The following is an 18921-nucleotide window of genomic DNA, read 5'->3' as shown; positions in this document are numbered from 1 at the left end:
AAATTTAGCACTCTGGAAGTGTATGATTTAAGACATGGCATTTTTTCAGTAGATGCAGAGAACACCTACTGACAGTAGTGACTGATAATTGAGTAGCTTAAGCAACTGGATAATGAAGATGCTTATAAAATATTAGCATAAAGGAAAACCTTTCAAGCAACAGAAGGTCTTGAGGTGACATTCTGTTCTCAGCCATTATTCAATCATTTGTTCACTCAGCACTCAAGCAGTTTTACAAGTCTGTCATGCATAGAGATGCCAGGGCATACACCCTTATTGGCTTCAGAGTGATGGTTGCCTATCATTTTAAATGGTGACATTTTCTTGGAGGCCAAATATGGAAAATGACTTCCGGTGACTCCATGAAGTAAAAGTCAACTCCAGGCAGTTTTGCAATTTTGTTACTTCTATGCCCTGTACTGTTTCCTTTGCTTTTCAGGTCTTTCAGGTGCCCAATCATTTCTTTTTTGATTTTTATGTCCAAAATCAGTGTCTTACCCAAGCTTAACCATGTTCTAATGATCAACTCCTTAATGAATCAGATCTTCTAATTCTCTGGCGTTCCTTGGGCTATTAAGAAGGAAAGTTATCTGGTTAAGATAATTTATAGTAAGGCACAAATAATTTTTAGTTTTAGCTTTTTCAGGGATCTTTTAATTTTAAAATTAGCTTTTAGAAATTGTGTGCAGCAGATGACATTGAACATGGGCCTTCCCTTGTACCTTCTTTCTTCCTCTTTGCCAGTCACCAAAATAATAGAAGCTATTGATCTTTGCCCTCCTTATGTAAAAGGTGTTGCTTGCTCCAGACATTCACACAAACTGAGAAGATGCACAGCTTGGATATAATTTCAAAGGACGTGCAATCTCTCAAATATCTCCCTCGCCAAGCCTGCATCAGCAAACTTCTCCTCCGTTGTTTGGCTTGAAGTTTTCACTATTGGAATAATCTATGACTGGACAGTGAAAGTGAAGCTGCTATTTCTGGAAGGTTTTGTTGAGAAGAAGCATTATACTGTGTTTATCTAGGAGACTTGGTCAGCTTTGTACTTGCTCTATTTCCCGTCTGAAACTATGGTTGTCACCTTGGCTTTGAATATACTGTGAAGGAACAGGGAAACCACCATGATTTCATCCCCTTTTGTGGGCTAGGTTCTGGTTAAGTGCTTTCCATACATTCTTCGTTAATTCTTACAACACTAAGGAAGATGGAATAATCTCCTTAAGAAGGCACCCCAATTTGGGGTAGGGTTGGTGGCTCAAGGTCCCATAGCTAGGAAGCTTGGAAGCTGGTATTTGAACCCAAGTTGTCTGACTCCCCCACTTTGCTTCTCCAGGAAGCCTCTGGGGTTTTTGGAAGAACAAGCATTGAATGACATGACCAGCCCAAGCAGGGGTATCAAATAAGGGCCATCAGGTCACCTAAGGAAGGCTAGGAAGCACAATGCACAGCGCAGAGAGGAGGTTGGCTTTAACAGGAGGCATTTGCTTGACTTGTGATTAGGCTTGGCATCTAAATATCTAGGTGTTCCTGAAGACTTTAGAACTTGATAACATGATTTTTCGTGCTCTCCTGACAATTTCTTTCAGCCCTGTAATTTGAAGATCTTAGTTTACACTTCAAGCTTGGACTTGGAGGCACCAATCTATATATACCCAGTGGTGCTTTATCTACCTTGCTTCTGGATGAAGTTGTTTTTATTCTTAAGCAGCTGCAACTAGGAGTTAAAGAACCTGATTTATAGAATGTAGCAGGTCATGGATTAAAAATTTCAGGTCCCACAGATAATTTTCTGAAACAGCTTTTGCCAAGTATAGTTCTTAGAGATGGAGAGTAATGATTCTGGAGTTTTTTCATGGTATTGTGACCTGAAGAATCTCTCCACTTTCAAGAGTTTTTTCATGGTATTGTGACCTGCAGAATTGCTCCACTTTCAAGCTTCTATTTTGATAATACTGTGTTTTCCATCTCCATTAGTTCAGCTGCAACAGTGTCCTCGGTCAGGATATATATGGTATCTTGGGGAAGACGAATAAGTCTTTTGTTGGTGAAGTGGGTTTGCCAGCAAATCAGATTGATGACATTTTTTACACAGCTTTTCATTTCCCGTGATTTTCAACCCTAGTTACTTTATAAATATGGATGTTCTGTCCAGGGGATTTTCACTTTCATTATGGAACTGACGTTGTATTGCTGTTGTAATCGGTTTAGAGCTTTTCCTGTTAACTCTGGGAGCACTATCAGGGTGAAACATTTTGAGTTCCACTATGAAAAGCTGTCATGTTAGTCTCTCAGCTGGCCTTCAGATCTGACCAGCTGTTTGTCAGGGTGCTTTTGGGGGCTTCTAACATGTGGTCTGATTGAAAAAATGGGCCTGGCTATTTTGTGGCTAGGAAATTGGTTAGAGAATTTCTACTTTGCCAACATTCTCATCATAGCACTAGCTCTTACAGAAGCTCTTCGTGGCCATTTGAACTTGGCTATGGATGCCACGCGTTCAGACGGCAGCACCATTTGGGGATGTTGCTATCCTCATTTAACAGACAAGTGATAAAATAGACCTAAAAAGTGAACGTTAGGAGAACTATCCTCAACTATGCATATTCTGCCTGTGTTATAAATGTTAGCAAAAGGGCTCCTTCTTTCATTACCAAAGTAGTTTCTTTTGAAGAGATATTTTTATGTGTACATGATCATCAAGTCAGCTGTGGCATTGCCTCGTCTACTTTGCATTCTTTTTGAAAATGTATTAGCTCATTTATGAGAAACCCTCCTATGCCCTTTTTCTTCTAAAATGGGGTATAAATTGGGGTATATTGTTTAAGTTACATACTTTTGAAACATCTGTTTATTCTTTTCACGCTTATATCCAAAGACAAATTAAAGAATGTCAAGCACATGTCAAAAGAGGGATGGAGCCTGTCTTCTGAGAAGATAACTTTATATGTTTGACCTCATTTATAGGCCCAAAGGAACAGTATAACACTGTATGATAGCATCCCAAAATATTTGTTCTTAAACTTTGTTTCCAGTATTCCTATGGTTTTAACCTTGAAAGTACTTTCTCCTTTTCCTTTTTCCATTCCCCCCATAAGGATATTTTAATAGGCAGTAATTTAATTGATATATGTAACTATATTAGTTAGGGAACAGAACCCCCCCCCCCAACTCTCATCTATCTAGAGAGAGAGAGACAGAAAGATAGAGGAAAGAGACCTTTGATTTTTCTCAGATCTGGTAACTGGGTCCTTATTCCTACTTAGGAATGATTGACTGGCAGTGAGAAATAGTTACCTCATTTAGACACACATTTCCTGTTGGGCTGCTACATTTATTTATGTGACCTACTAGGTTCTTGTTGGTATTTGAATTTGTGACCCCCTGTCATAAGGAATGGCAATGTCATGAGAGCTGGCAAAATTCTATGGGGGATCCTGGTTTAGGATCTAAATCCTTAATCAAGGATTTGACCCTTGGTTGAGATTGAGATAAGCAAAGTGAAAGAGGGCACTTCAGTTGACCTTAAGTGAAAGAAGCAAAGGCATGGAAGTAGGATCGTATGTGAGGAAGCTTGCCTAACTGGAAGAATAAGTCTGTGAGGTAGGAAGTAGGAGAAAATAAGTTTGACTTGTCAAACAGGAGCTAAGATATTAATTAACTAGTTTCTTTAACAGTTAAGCCTAGATCTCTGTGCCCTAAAACAACTGAAGTTTATTTCTTATGTGAAGTTCGAAATAGCTGTTCTTAATGGGTGACTCTTTCAAGCAGTGATTTAGGGGTACAGGCTCTTTCCTTCTGCGTCCGTGTCATCTTCAGCACATGACTTCCAAACTCACAGCAGAAGAGAGGGCATGGATAACTGTGAGGGCGAGGTTTCATAGAGCAGACCTGGAAGTGGTGCACATCATTTCTGCCCACATTTCAATGGCCATGTCCTACTGCAAGGGAAGGCTGGGAACTGTAGTCTAGCTGTGAGCCAGGGCGAGAGAGAAAACAGGCTTAGTTGAATGGCTAGCCAGTCTCTAGTGCCAGAGATAGGGACCCTGGGGTTAAGCAGGCAGGAGCTGCTATAAGTTGTTTATTAATAAATTTAACATATACCTACTGAGTACATACTATGTGTTGGATGCTATGTTATGCACTGAGTAGGCTTTTGAGCAAAGTAGTGACATGGAGAAAGCAGTGTTTTGAGAAATTAGCCTGGTGGCAAAGTGTAAAACAAGGGAAGGCAAACTCTAAGTTGGGGAGGATGGTGAGGAAGCTGTTGTCTTTCTGCAGCTAGGGGTCAGTGAGGTTGTCCATACACATAACAGTATCAATAGTATTAATAACAATAATGATTACTGTGCACCATGCAGGTTTATAATCAACTTTTCATGTACTTATAAATCAGACTTATGATTCAAGTCCTGTTCTTAGTTTTCCTTTTATGGATGGGGAAGCAAGACTTTAAATTATTAAATCATTTGCCCATATTCACATAAATCTTAGCAGGGCCTGAAGATTTGAAGTTAAGAAGTCAATGCTATTTTAGAACTACTGTCTAATTAATCAAATGGAAGTAAATCTAATGGAAACATAATGAGTTTAGGAGGACAATGATGAAAAACCCAGTTACTGATTTGAGAGGGTCATTGAAACATTAAAAGACTATAGTAAACTGAATAAGAAGAAGTAAAGTTAGAGAAACAACCTGTTAAGAAATATCACTATGCTCAGGCATACTCGATTGGATTTAGATCAGTTTCTAATGAGAGTTCTTGGTAAATGCTAAGCTGCTTGTGTATATGACCTCTTTGTTAACTATAAGCACTTGCAGTAAATCATATTTAATCTCTAATTCCTTATTCTGATAAATATGCCAGAACACTCATTTCGGTCTGACATCTTTGTCATGATCATAATATGTATAAGCTAAAACAATAAACTTAATACTTGTCTGCTATTTCCAGAACTATCGGGACACACCAGAAACTTTGGGTTGTTGATGTGACATTCTGTTTTTGGCAGTTGACTGTTGGGATGGCCCCGACGGAGAGCCAGTCGTACACCACGGTTACACGCTCACTTCAAAGATCCTCTTCAGAGATGTTGTGGAGACCATCAACAAGCATGCCTTTGTGAAGAACGAGTAAGTAGAGCAGCAGCTGGGAGCCAGGCTCAACTGGCACATGGAGCACTGCCTGATGTAACACGGCCACCAAGCCACACACTTCCCTGGAGTCTACATCTCGCTTTCTCCTGCCCTGGTTCTCCTTCCTTCCCAACAAAACACCAAACAAACAGGGGCCGCATGTACATACTTTCTTGTGCTCCCTTTATTCCTTACCCCATTCTCTCTCAAGATGTTGCCTCCTCGAAGCATGTTCTGACAAAGAGTGACCTCAAAATTTCTAAAGCCAGGGTGTACAGAGTGTCTATAAAGTTTAGAAACACAGGTTACTATACATAATAAATAGCTTATTGGGATTATATTGCAATACGATAAAATAATAATATCTTGGTTTCCAGACTTGCTGGATGTCCTATGTATACTGAAGTGCCTGGAGTCCTTATGTTACTTGACCCCTCCTTGGCATTTGATAATGGTGATAATTTTCTCCTTAATACTTGCTTTTGGGGGGCCTCTATTATAGCCTTCTCTCCTCTATTGCTGCCATTGCTTCTCAACCTCTTTCTTTAGCCTACGGTCTTCTAGTCCATTTCCTCACTCTTTTAATAGTCACTATTTCCTAAGTTGCTGTCCTTGGTCTACTTTTTGGTTATTTGCCCATTATATATCCAGAATGTTTTCCCTAAGTTTCAGAGATACATTGAAAAATTCTTACTATAAATTCATCTGAGTATCCCATAGGTACCTGAAAATTAATAAATTTCATTATTTATTCAGACATTTACTTAGATATTTAAAGTTGCCCACTCTAAGCCAGGCATACTATAATAGGTTTGGGGAGCCCCAACACTGAATGAGGATAAGACTCCTACCAGCATGGGGCTTCCACCCCAAACTGAACTCAGCATTTCATTCTGCCAAGCTTTCTCTTGCTGCATTTCCTTCTAGTTAGGAGGCTAGCACTGTTTACCAATGGCTTTACCTAGAAACTGGGAGTCCACTCTCAATTCAGCCAATCTTTTCAATTCTGCTTGCTAAATTATCTTTTGACTCCACTGCCACCTCTTCATTTTCATTTCTCTTTGGTTTATCCTCCACACTGGTGTAGTATATTTCTTTCGGAAAATATAAGCTGATGTTGTAATTCTTAAAGTCCTTCAAAGACTCCCTGTTGTACATGGTCATGCCTTCCGTGCCCTTCAAGGCCTGGCCTCTTCCTGCTCTTCCAGTGTTGTCTTCCACTGTTGCTCCACAGAGACTTGGGCTTCTGCTTTCACAGACCCTTTGTGCCGTTCTCTCTGTCTGAAACACTCATCTCCACGATTCCACCCGCTCAATTCTTGCTCATCCTAGAAGACTGCTTAGGCATTGTCCCTCTGGCAAACTTACCAATACTACAACTGATTTAAATGCTTCTTTTCGCTGTCCTTAGCACTCAACATATTTCTGTCATATCATACAGCACCTTCTTGCAATTGTTGGTGACTTGCCTCCTTTTAAGTAGTTAGGACCATGAACTCCTTGAAAATATGTGGCTATGTCTTATTCATTCATTTTTAAAAGAAATTAAAAATAAAACTTTACTCCCCCGCCCCTTTTTTTGGCTGCTATGTGCGTCTTACAGGATCTCAGTTCCCCAGCCAGGTACTGAACCCGGGCCCCAGCAGTGAAAGCCCAGGATCCTAACCATGAGGCCACCAGGGAACTCCCCCTTATTCATTCTTTATTGCCTAGCCAGTGCCTGCAATATACCAGACATTCAAGAAATGATTTTTGCATTAAAAGAGGCAAATTAAAATTACAATCGCATGAAATTAATTTTATAGACATTAATAGCCTTTAAATTTTCTAACATTTCATCTTCTCATTAATTAAATATGAAGTTAAAATGCTGTTCTGGGCTTCCCTGGTGGCGCAGTGGTTGAGAATCCACCTGCCGATGCAGGGGACACGGGTTCGTGCCCCGGTCCGGGAAGATCCCACATGCCGCTGAGCGGCTGGGCCCGTGAGCCATGGCCGCTGAGCCTGCGCGTCCGGAGCCTGTGCTCCGCAATGGGAGAGGCCACAACAGTGAGAGGCCCGCAAAAAAAAAAAAATAAAATAAAATAAAATAAAATGCTGTTCTGATAAGAGACACTTGCTGCATAGCAGGTTTGGTTTGTGGTGTCTTCCACATGGAAGAATCCGAGTACTAAATTCTGATGGATCTTTTTACCCTGATTGCTACTAATCTTACGCAAGTTGATGAAGTGATTTGCCGTTATTTTCCAACACGTGAAGTAGGGCATTGAGAAGGCCTGCTGTCTATGTACTTTGGAGGACCCTCTGGTGACTTGACTATGCTTACTTAAAGTCTGGGGATCCTTAGGAGAAAAGCACGTCAAATTAAAACAGTTAATAAGCTTGTTTAGCACATTTTAAAAGCGCAGCTTTAAGTTCTAGTTGCATCTTTTTTTTTTTTTTTCTGGCCATGCCGCCCAGCATGTGGTATCTTAGTTCCCCAACCAGGGATTGAACTCGCACGCCCCTACAGTGGTCTTAACCACTGGACTGCCAGGAAAGTCCCAAACTGAAAATGTTTTGTTTCATGTGTGGTTTTTTTTTTTGGCCTCAACACACCGCACGTGGAACTTCCCTGACCAGGGATCGAACCCATGACCCCTGAGTGGAAGGGCAGCGTCTTAACCACCGCACCACCAGGGAAGTCCTTAGTTGCATCTTCACACCAGGGTTTCTCAACCTTGGCACTATTGACATTTTGGATGAGATAATTCTTTGTTATGGGGAACTGTCTTGTGCATTGCAGAATGGTGAGCAAATTCGTCACTTCTACTCACTAAACACCAGAAGCAACCCCCATCCCCAACATTGTGACCACCAAAACTGTCTTCAGACATTGACAGATGTCCCTTTGGAAGGGGTGCCACACAGTCGCCCCAGCCCCTGTCGAGAAGCACTGCTTCATACATCAAGCATCATTAGACACTGATAGCCTTTTTATAAACAGATTGATAATTTAAAACTCCATTGCTAGAACTCCCTGATGTGACTGCGCAGACAACTCAGGATTGCTAGTCTGCTGTTTTTCGTTCTTTCTAACACTCTGGGGTAAAACCCATGTGAGGACACAGGAGCAAACAGATTATAGTCTAGTAACCAAACTGACCTCATTCACAAAGGTTCATCTCTCGTATTACCTCTGGCATCAGGTTTACTAATGAGGATAGAATGTAATTTCAGGAGGTCACAGCCTGTATTGTGGAGTTTGTGCTTCTCATACAAGTGCATAAATAAATTCTTTTCTCCATATAGACATATTAGGCAAGTTAAATATTGGTGTGTCTATTCCGGAAAAAAATATATTGCCTAGTACTTCAGAAGATATGTGATGGAAACTAGAAAAAAAAAATGAAAATAAGCCTGAATTTGTTTTTCTCAGGAAAAAACAAAGTCAGAAGAGGAGTAAGGTCGTGGAATCGTTGCTGGTTCCTAAGGCTGTAGATACTAATCGCTCCATTGGGGTCTCACATTCTCTGCACAGAGCCCTGAGTGTTGGAGGAGAGTGAATGATTGACTTTTTTTTTTTCCTTTCTGAAAGTAAAGACTAGTATATAATTCTATACAAATGATTTTGAAATGCCTGACATAGGATGCTATAAAACACAAAATTCCATTGTGTTATTTTATCCTCAATAGTAATTTTCAAGCTGTGTGTTGAATATATATTTTTAGAGTAAATATCTTCATTTAATGATAGTGGTCTCCTAGATGTTTCTAGACTTTTGAATAACTAAGACAAAATTACCTTATGAGTTTTCTTTCTTTAGGTTTCTTATCTCTCAAAATTTTCTCTTTTATTTTTTCTTGTAAAAGGGACAAAATATATGTACTGTGTGTGTGCAAGTGTGTGTGAGGGAGAGAGAGAGCTACAAAATATTAGACTAAGTCATCTCATATAGATTGGTATTTTGTTCACCCCTTATGCCTGGTAAAATATATTTGGCCAGAGGAGTTTGTTATTTTTTTTAATGCATCTCTCATCTTTTTCATTTTAGAAGCATTTTGATTATCACCTCTCTCACAAATACTGTCACTAGGCTTGTAAGAACATAATGAATACAGAATAATTTTCAAAAGTCCCTATGAGTTGCTGTACTCAACACCTTTACAATGTGCTGCTGTTCTCTCAGGTTCCCGGTCATACTGTCTATTGAGAATCACTGCAGTGTCCAGCAGCAAAGGAAAATTGCTCAGTACCTGAAAGGAATATTCCGAGACAAACTCGACCTGTCATCTGTAGACACAGGAGAGACCAAGCAGCTTCCAAGCCCTCAAAGTTTGAAAGGCAAAATCCTAGTGAAGGTAATTACCTCAGGAATGCAATAAAAGGCACTAATGACATGCTAAGCCCTCCCTCCCTTAAGAACTGAAAACTGGTTTATCAAGAGAATAATAGTCAGTATCTGAAGGGTTGTCTAGATTTGTGCATGCACCTTGTTCCAACTTATTTATAGTCATACCTTCAGAAAAAGCTTGTTACTGACTGACCACGTATTCTGGGATTTGTTTTTATGAAGTGAGAACCTCAGTACTGTAAACCAAATAGTGAATATTTTAGTCTGTAGTAGTCGACGCTGGAGAGGGGTCTGTGTACGGGAGGCCTGGATTACATGTGTCCGTATCCAAAAGCATTTCTTTCAGATTCTTCTCTGCCATTTCAAGCTCCAATAACTGTCTGTCAAAAAAAGTCTTCATGGTTGGTTAGCCTTGGTTATGTAAGTGAGAAGAGCTCGCTTCAAAGTGGAGCACACGTTCAGACACAGTGCCCCATAGGATTCGTGTGTATGCAGAGGAGCAGTAGGTGAATAGAATGGCATCTCAGATCTTCTGAGGGAGAAAACTTACTACCTGAAATGAATATTATTAATGCAAGGAATAGCCAGAAAGACAGCTCCTTGTGTTCTCAGATTGCTGATGTGATTTTATTTAATTCCAGTTAATTTTGTGTGTTTGGACTAAAAGCATCTTGGATAGTCGTATTGTTGTGAGACTAAAAACCTAAGGAAAAGCAGTAGAGTATTAATGATCAAATGGGGTTATATTTTACTTAAAAAGGGTGTGTACAAAAACCAGATATCACAGAGGAGGCACAGGCAAGTCAGATAGTGTAATTTCATAGCAAGACTTTAACTGGGGCTTTAAGAGAGGACAGCAAATGGGAAAGATGTAAAGTATTCATCTTTAGAATGGGTCAAAACCTGTTTTTCTATCAGTTAAATGAGAATTATAGGCTGAATCCATCAACGGGGTGTCATTGGGCATTTGTATGTGAGAAAGCATTTCGAATAAAAGCTCCAGTTATATAATGCGAGAAATAACGTTAAGGTCAATTTTCCTGAAGTCTTGCTAACGCAGTCTCTCGTGGTGAAAACTGATTGCTAGGTTAGAAAGCTCAGTGTCAGCTTTATAGCCTTGTAAATGTTTCCATGTTTCCAAATGGTCATTAGCCAGGCGTCAGAAGGTTAAATGCAGAATGAGTCCATCTGATTGAAATACTTCTCATTTGGACAGTGGAACTTAAGGAATATTTGATGTGAACTCATTGATCCCTTGTGCATAACTGGGCTTTGGATCATTGGGCATAAAATGTCCTAGGGCTAACGGGCACCAGGATGAATTGAAGCCAGAAGACCTGAGGCACTCGTTGACAGGAGTGGCAGCCATGTGGGCTGTGGGTATTTCAAAGCAGCTGCAGTCCATCTGCTAGTAGTAACCTTCTCCAAACTTTAAGGAGATTTCTTAGATCTCTGGACCAACACACTCCCATTTGAAGCAACTAAAAGGGAACTGATTTTCCTAAGTTCCTTTAGCATCAGAGCAATCTGTGATCCAAAAGGCGGCATTTGAATGGCTACTTACCACTTTGGAGATGGGCAAGTTGTTTATTATTATAACTGTAACACACAAACTTTCCAACCTTGTGTGTACACACACACACACACACACACACACACACACACACACACACACACACATATATATATATATACTAGTCCCTCAGTACCCACAGGATTGGTTCCAAATCCACAATGCTCAAGCCCCTCATATGAAATGGCCTAGTACAGTTGGCTCTTCACATCTGCGAATTCAACCAACCCTTGGGTACAGAGGGCCAGCTGTTTGTGTATGTATCTCCTAAAAATTAAACAAAAATTTGCTTTTGAACAAAAATAGTAACAAACTTAGTTATTTTCCATAGATTCATTACTGAAAGAAAACTTATCTGGTCCAAGCATTAGAGATGTGTCATAGAGCAGTTACTGCTGTCCTGGGGCCATGCAGCTAAAAGCTAAGAGATGGCTATGGTTCCAGTCTCTAGAAATATTTCCATGTACCATGGAGGAATTAATCTAATTCTTGAGTATGACTCCTGCATGAAATAGTATGTAGATCAGAAGGGGACTCCTAGGTCATTCTTTGTTTACACTGGACCACTATTAAGTTCATAAAATTCTACCTAAGTTTATTCTATAATTTTCCTCAGGCGTAACACTGTTCATAAGAGGCGTTAAGAAACAATGTTCTGTGGTGTTGCTTTTCTTCCTATCTGCCTGTATAAGGTATCTTTCAAAGACCAGGAATGTGGAAAAAACTGGCAGAAGATATGGCCCTGGTGTCTTTTAATGGGATTTTGAAAGGACTGAAAATGAGGGCGCCTTGTGAATACTCTAGATGGCAACTTTCTCTCCTTGCTTCCCCACCTACTGCCACATTTAAGTAAAGGGGATTTGAAGCTTAGTGCCATATTTGTATATCTATAGCTATATATATTCCTGTGGAAAAGAATATAGTTTTCACTTTGCAGATAGCACATACAAATAAGAAATATATTACATAGGGGTATGAAGGCAAATTAAATACCACCTTTTTAAACCTATAACCATCCTTTTGTAAGTTGAAGAAAATATTTAAGTATTCAGATTCTAAGAGTTTGGATTCTTAATGTAGATTTTATTTTCATTACATAAATGATTTAACCAGCTTTAAATCTATCTCTTTGCCAAGCCCTTTAGGTCAAGAGCTTTGGGTATCAGGGAAGATACAGGAAACTGGGAGGGAGAGTTCTCTGAAAATCTGACTGTGCTGGTGGCCCTGTGGAGGGAGGAGAAGTGGATGAGGGGAAGATCCAGAGTGCTGAAGGTGGGCCAGTCATGGTGTGAAGAGCAGGAATATATAACAGAAGTCACTGGAGCTCTAGTTTAGAGATCAGCCTGGGTAGTAGTCTGGGATGATATTTAGAAATTTATCACTATTTTTGGCCGCCAAGCATATGAACATCCTTCCACATTTAAAGAATTTCCCCCATCTTTATGCTTTTGCTGTATTCCATTCATTCAACGGGGTCACTAGGTCCAGACCACACTCAAGGTGAAGGGATTATAGAAGTACATGAATACCAAGAGGTAGGAACCATTGGGGGTATTCTAGAGGCTGTCTATCACAGTGACCTTGGTCCCTTAGCCACAGAGTCTGGTTCTGCCCCCTCTGCTCCCCAAGATTCTGGGAGGGATTCAATTTCCTGTTAATATTCCTTTCTGCTTCCAAGTAAGATGCTTTTACTGATACAGATGGTTAGCTGTCCTGGAAGCCCTTATCAGGCCCCTGGGCCATGCCTCCTTCTTCTGCTTTTTATTTACTTTTACTTTTTCTGAATATAAATTGGGAAATGTAGAAAAGGAGAAAATAACTATCACCCATAGTGCTGTTACCCAGAGATTCGTACTCCTAATAATTGACCGTATTTCTTGCCAGATTTTTTTCCCTGAGTTTTTATATATCATTGAGATCATAATGTGCATATAATTCTATAACTTGGATTTTCTACCATTTTGTTATAAGAATTCCCCCTTGTTGTCCAAAAGCCCCGATTCCTAAAATGTGTTGGTGAGTGGTTGCGAGGGGCACGTTCTGGCTGGGCAGGAGTGTCACTGCATTGTCCATAAAACAGGTCTGGTCAGTGCAGAGGACACAACCAGCAGGAGAGAAGGGCGCGTTTAACCTGCTCAGGAGAACAAGCTGCTCTAAGGACATGGTATAGGGTGATGCCTGTTTATGACAAGTCATATATTCTCGAACAGAAGCCTGGTCTGATTTTTACTTGTAAATATAGTATCCCTAATTATTGTATTTAATTGGAAGTAATAAAACTGCCTTTTCTTGAAAGTCTCTTCTCTCTTTGTTTTGCCCCTAATTCAAGCGATCTGCCTTCAAGTCAGTCTGAAGTAATGATTGACAAGGGAATAACAAATTTTATTTTCTTTTTTTTAAATCTTTTTACTTTATACTGGAGAATAGTTGATTAACAATGTTGTGATAGTTTCAGGTATACAGCAGAGTGATTCACTTATACATACACACGTATCTATTCTTTTTCAAATTATTTTCCCATTTAGGTTGTTACATAATATGAGCAGAGTTCTCTGTGCTATACAGTAGGTCCTTGTTGGTTATCCATTTTAAATATATTAGTGTGTAAACGTCAATCCCACACTCCCTAACTATCTCTTCCCCTGCTCTCCGATCCCCATAACCATAAGTTTGTTCTCTAAGTCTATGAGATGTTTCTGTTTTGTATAAGTTCATTTGTATCATTTCTTTTTAGATTCCGCATTGATATCATACAGTATTTCTCTTTCTCTGTCTTACTTCACTCAGTATGACAGTCTATTTTTATTTTTCAATTTTTAAAAATTATTTTTAATTGTGGTAAAATACAACATACATAAAAGTTACCTACCATCTTAACCATTTTTAAGTGTACAGTTCAGCTGTGTCGAGTACATTCTCATTGCCATGTACAGAACTCTTTTCTTGCAAAACCAAAACTCCATACTCATTAAACAGCTCCCATCTTCCCCACCACCCACTTCCTCCAGCCCCTAGATACCACTGTTTTACTTCCTGTCTCTATGAATTTGGCTACTCTGGGTACCTCATATAAGTGGAATCATACAACAGTTGTCTTTTGTGACTGGCTTATTTCCTTTAGCCTAATGTCCTCAAGGTTCATCCATGTTGTAACATGAGTCAGAATTTCCTTACTTTTGAAAGCTGAATTGGGCTTCCCTGGTGGCTCAGTGGTTGAGAATCCGCCTGCCAATGCAGGGGACACGGGTTCGTGCCCCGGTCTGGGGAGATCCCACATGCCGCAGAGAGGCTGGGCCTGTGAGCCATGGCCACTGAGCCTGTGCGTCTGAAGCCTGTGCTCCGCAACGGGAGAGGCCACAACAGTGAGAGGCCCGCTTACCACCAAAAAAAAAAAAAAAAAGCTGAGTAACATTTTAGTGTATGTGTATACCACATTTTGTTTATCCATTCATCTGTTGGTAGACACTAGGTTATTTCCACCTTTTGGCTATTGTGAATTTTCATTTTTCATTTCCTATTTTATTTTTTAACTGAAGTATAGTTGACTAATATTATACTAGTTTCAGGTATATAACATAGTGATTCAATATTTTTATAGATTAGACTCAATTTAAAGTTATTATAAAATAATTGCTGTATTTCCCTGTGCTGTACAATATATCCTTGTAGCTTACTTTATACATAGTATTTTATTCCTCTTAATTCCTATACCCCTATCTTGCTGAATTTTCATCTATAAATTGAGTGTTTTGTTTCATTTTAGGGCAAGAAGTTACCTTATCACCTTGGAGATGATGCAGAGGAAGGGGAAGTTTCTGATGAAGACAGCGCAGATGAAATTGAAGATGAGTGCAAGTTCAAGCTCCATTATGTAAGTTACAGGCTTGGCCATAATTTTTACCCTCTGTGTGCTACGGTAAAAATTGCTGCTGTGTTGGAATCTTCACAGATATGGTGGCTGTAGTGTAAAAAGGGTATTTATTGAAAATTACTTTGTGTGCTGGCACAAAGACTCCCAAATGTTTATTGAGTGAGTGAGTCAAGGATTCTTGTGTCCTAGAGTTGGAAGGAATGTTAGTGATTAACCCATCTGACCCTCTCTCCAGGGACAAATTCCCTCCTATTACAGCTTGGTCAAAATTCAAATGGCAGTTAGAAATGTCACCGTCTGATGACATAAATGGGCTTTAAGCCCCGCCATGCTGCCTGTCAAGGCTGGCTCGCAGAACCCAGCTGCAAGTGTGTATGCTTCTCTAGAATGCTCATCCCCTCCCTAAGAGAATGTACCTTGGACCAGAAGATTTCCAAGCTCTTCCAGACATGGGTCTCTTGGCTAAATCTTAAATTTGCCATATTTCAGATAAAATGGCATAGAATAGTTTGCCACCTGCATGGTGCTTCAGACCTCTGTCCTAGATCAAGGAGTTGCGGGCTTCCCTGGTGGCGCAGTGGTTGAGTCCGCCTGCCGATGCGTGGGACATGGGTTCGTACCCCGGTCCGGGAAAATCCCACATAACGCGGAGCGGCTAGGCTCGTGAGCCATGGCCGCTGAGCCTGTGCGTCCGGAGCCTGTGCTCCGCAACGGGAGAGGCCACAACAATGAGAGGTGCGCGTACCGGAAAAAAAAAAAAAAAAAAAAAAAGATTAAGGAGTTGCCTTTGTAGAAAAGCACCATTTAGCCAGGTAATCCAATGGAAATGCAAACCTGGGAGAAATGTAAGGCTTAAAGACCTCCTCCACCCCCCATCACTATGGGGGACTAGGATTTCTTGACTTCCCTCACCTTCTACAACTCACATGATTTCCAGGAACATGACAATCTTAGAGTAGCACCTGCTCATGTTAATTTGTTGTAAGGTTTACAATTTCATTTCTACAGAAAACTAGTATTCCTCTAGATGTCTGGACAATTATTCTACCCTCTAAAAAAAGAGAAATATTGTTTAAAATCCACTAATTTACATTATTGCCCTGAATTCAATTACTACATTATTTTTAAAAGTCTACTCTCTTTGAAATAGTAGTAACTGTGATGGCTTCCTATAGGTATTAAAGAGAGCTGGTATTATTTTCAAAGAGGGCAAGAGCTTAATGACAGCTGAAGTCTCAGTAGATAGTTCTTTCTTGGCTTTAATGCATTTTAGAAGTGATGAAGTGGAGAAGACTCATCCTTGAAGTGAAAAGGAAAAATTACCATCTGTATTAATCCATTGCCTTTTAATAGTTTTTATTAGCTCAATTAAATACCACTAATAGGGCTATGGTTACAGAAAATTAATCTCGAGATTTACATAAGTGAAAATACAGTTAATATTTTAGTTTCTTTTTTGCTCTTCCAGCTAATTGCTATTTTTATAATTAATTACTTGCTATTATAGGTAATTTCATTCTTTCTTTAAGCTTTATTTTATAAGCCAGATTTTTGTCTCTGAATTTCAATATCTTTGCCTCTTGTTTCCCAAAACTCTTGGTTGCCGGCCTCAGAGTAGTCTATCATTTAGAAGCAAGGAGCAGAGAGTCTTGACTAAGTTATGTGTTTAAGGAATGTAGTTTTTAGTGAAAATGAGTGGTGGAAATTTAGCTATTGATACTATCACAATAGTCATTTATTGTTCTGAGTAAAACCCAAGTTATTCTATTTTCTAAATCCACCCAGTAATATAAAATTTCTTCTGATATCAGTGAGCCTTCTAACTTTCTAAGTTAAATATCTACAATTATAAAAGAGAATTAGGTATAGTTTTATGGAAACAAACCAATAAATTCACCTGTGAAAATATCCAACTGGGTTCCTCTCAAAGTCTCTTGGTTGATGTCTAGGAACCTATATAGGTCTAGAGTTTAGAATGTGATTCCATAAAGATAGCCATGATCTTTCATTTGGATTCTTTGATTTGGGCCTAAGTGAAAATGGAGAGCACCTTACCTGTAACGTTTTACAGGTGTGTCTTTGTTAGACTTTAGGAGAGAAAATATATAAAGAAATCAGCATTCTAGTGGAAATATATAAGGTTTTTACTCATCTTTTTCAAATCTTTTTTTGTCTATTTTTGAGCTCTTCTGAGAAAAGGCAGTGCTGTATTTAGAAAGCCAAAGTGTTATCCCGTAATCAGTCAATTTCTAGTTCGGTTGTCAGCAGAGGGCTCAGATGCCTTATCTAATTGTTGAATGTAAATTGTCTGATCTAAATTGAGTGTCTGATCATATTTCTGCAAAGGCGGATGTACTGTGCATAGTTTGTATGAAACCAATAATTACCTTAGAGGAAGTTCTTAACCCAGTTTTAAGTTAACAGAATGTGGTTAGATTTATAAGTTGTATCTGAATTATTGCAATAAATAAAGATTTCAGCTTAGCATTTGTGAACACTGGAATGCTAGCTGTCATGGGGCTTATGCAAGATTCATTGGCACATTCAGAAGATTTTTATGGAGGAACTCCTGTTGGAGATGCACCAACATGCTGTAGGTATTGGGGCATATATCAATAAACAAAACAGACAAAACTCTTTGCCTTCGTGGAGTCTCTACATTGGTGGGAGAAGGGAGGATAGACAATAAGTAACGTGTAGTGTACTAGGCAGTGGTAAGTGCTAAAGGAAAAAAGGGAGGGAAGAAGTGTAGAAAGTGTGTGTTTAAAGGGTCTATTGACGTTTTAGATGGGATGGCCAGGAAAGGTCTCACAGAGAAGGTAACACATGAGCAAAGACCAGAAAGGCAAGGTTAGCCATGCTCATATCTGGGGGAGGTTGTTCCAGGTAGAGGGAACAGTAGATGCAGAGGTCAGAAGCAGGATTTGTGGCTCTCCCAGCTTTACCCCGATGTTAGAACAGAGAGCGAGGCAGGACCCTCATGCTGGCCTTCTTTCCCCTCCTAGTCTACCATCTAGCTAAGGGATTCAAACCACACCAAAAGCTTTTGCTCTTTTAAGAAATGCTTTCTTTTGAATTAATTGAATCTTTTAAGCTTCTACCTCATTAATTTGAGGCTTCAGCCGTAGAGAAAATCTGGCTTATACTGTAATAAGCCATAGGTAAAGCCAGTGTGTCCAATGACCCAAGAATCGCACAGCTCAAAGTCTCTGGGGACAGCTTCCTTTCAACCACAGCACAGTAATCTAACAGATTTGATTCAGTGGGGCCAGCTCACCATTATTCATTTTTATGGGGTCCTGTAATGTCAGTGTGCCTTACAGACTTTCCACCCCCATAGTTCAACCTCACTGATTATTTGCCTCTTCTGCTGAACTATTCAGTATCTTTTTACTTGCACTCTCTGAATCTGGGTTCAGCCAGCTTCTTAGGCACAAATAACAAGCTGTCTGTCTCCTACATGAAGCTCATCCCGTGGACACCAAGCCTTCCAACAAGTTTAAACAAGCCCTAGTAGAGTAACATGTAACCACTTTTTGTGTTATGTTAGTACCCTAAAACCATTATTCACTCTGCATGTCTCACACTAAACACTTTAATAGTTTCCTCCCTCCCTACTACCTTAGATTGACCTTCTTTCCTAAGTTATTCATTTTATGATTTGAGCCATTTTAAGGACGATTGTGAATCTTGTTGGTTTAAGACTTGTCAGCACTCATGGAAAGGATGAGTTACCTCATGATGTTGTGAGGTCCTGTTCCTCGGTAAACACCCACGTGCCAGGCATGCTGTTGCATCCTGGTGACAAGGGGTGAGGAGTGGAAGGTGAGCTGAAGATTCCAGTTGTTTTCTAGTATATGATACAATTTCTTCCTCCCTGCCCTGCCAGAGAGTTAAGGTAATGAACATTTAAGGTCTAATGTACTGTATGTATTATTGATGTGTGTATGTACATATTTCCCTTATATTTCAAAGTTATTATCTTCTGAGAATTATTGCCAAGAGCTCA

At 39.7% G+C, this 18921-nt stretch overlaps 1 protein-coding gene across 1 annotated transcript in view; it reads left to right on the top strand.

Annotated features, from left to right (window-relative positions):
* The window catches only part of PLCH1 (phospholipase C eta 1), a 179019-nt gene that overhangs the window by 111945 nt on the left and 48153 nt on the right, over positions 1-18921 (top strand). Inside the window, exons 8-10 of the mRNA XM_067033895.1 lie at positions 5011-5131; positions 9304-9475; positions 14805-14912. Coding sequence (XP_066889996.1) covers positions 5011-5131; positions 9304-9475; positions 14805-14912 — 401 coding nt within the window. The remainder of the gene's footprint in view (positions 1-5010; positions 5132-9303; positions 9476-14804; positions 14913-18921) is intronic.

Source organism: Kogia breviceps, chromosome 5, assembly GCF_026419965.1.
Source record: "Kogia breviceps isolate mKogBre1 chromosome 5, mKogBre1 haplotype 1, whole genome shotgun sequence".
In the NCBI taxonomy this organism is placed as follows: Eukaryota; Metazoa; Chordata; class Mammalia; order Artiodactyla; family Physeteridae; genus Kogia; species Kogia breviceps.
Note: the sequence above shows the minus strand (reverse complement) of the source record. Positions and strands in the feature narration are given on the sequence as shown.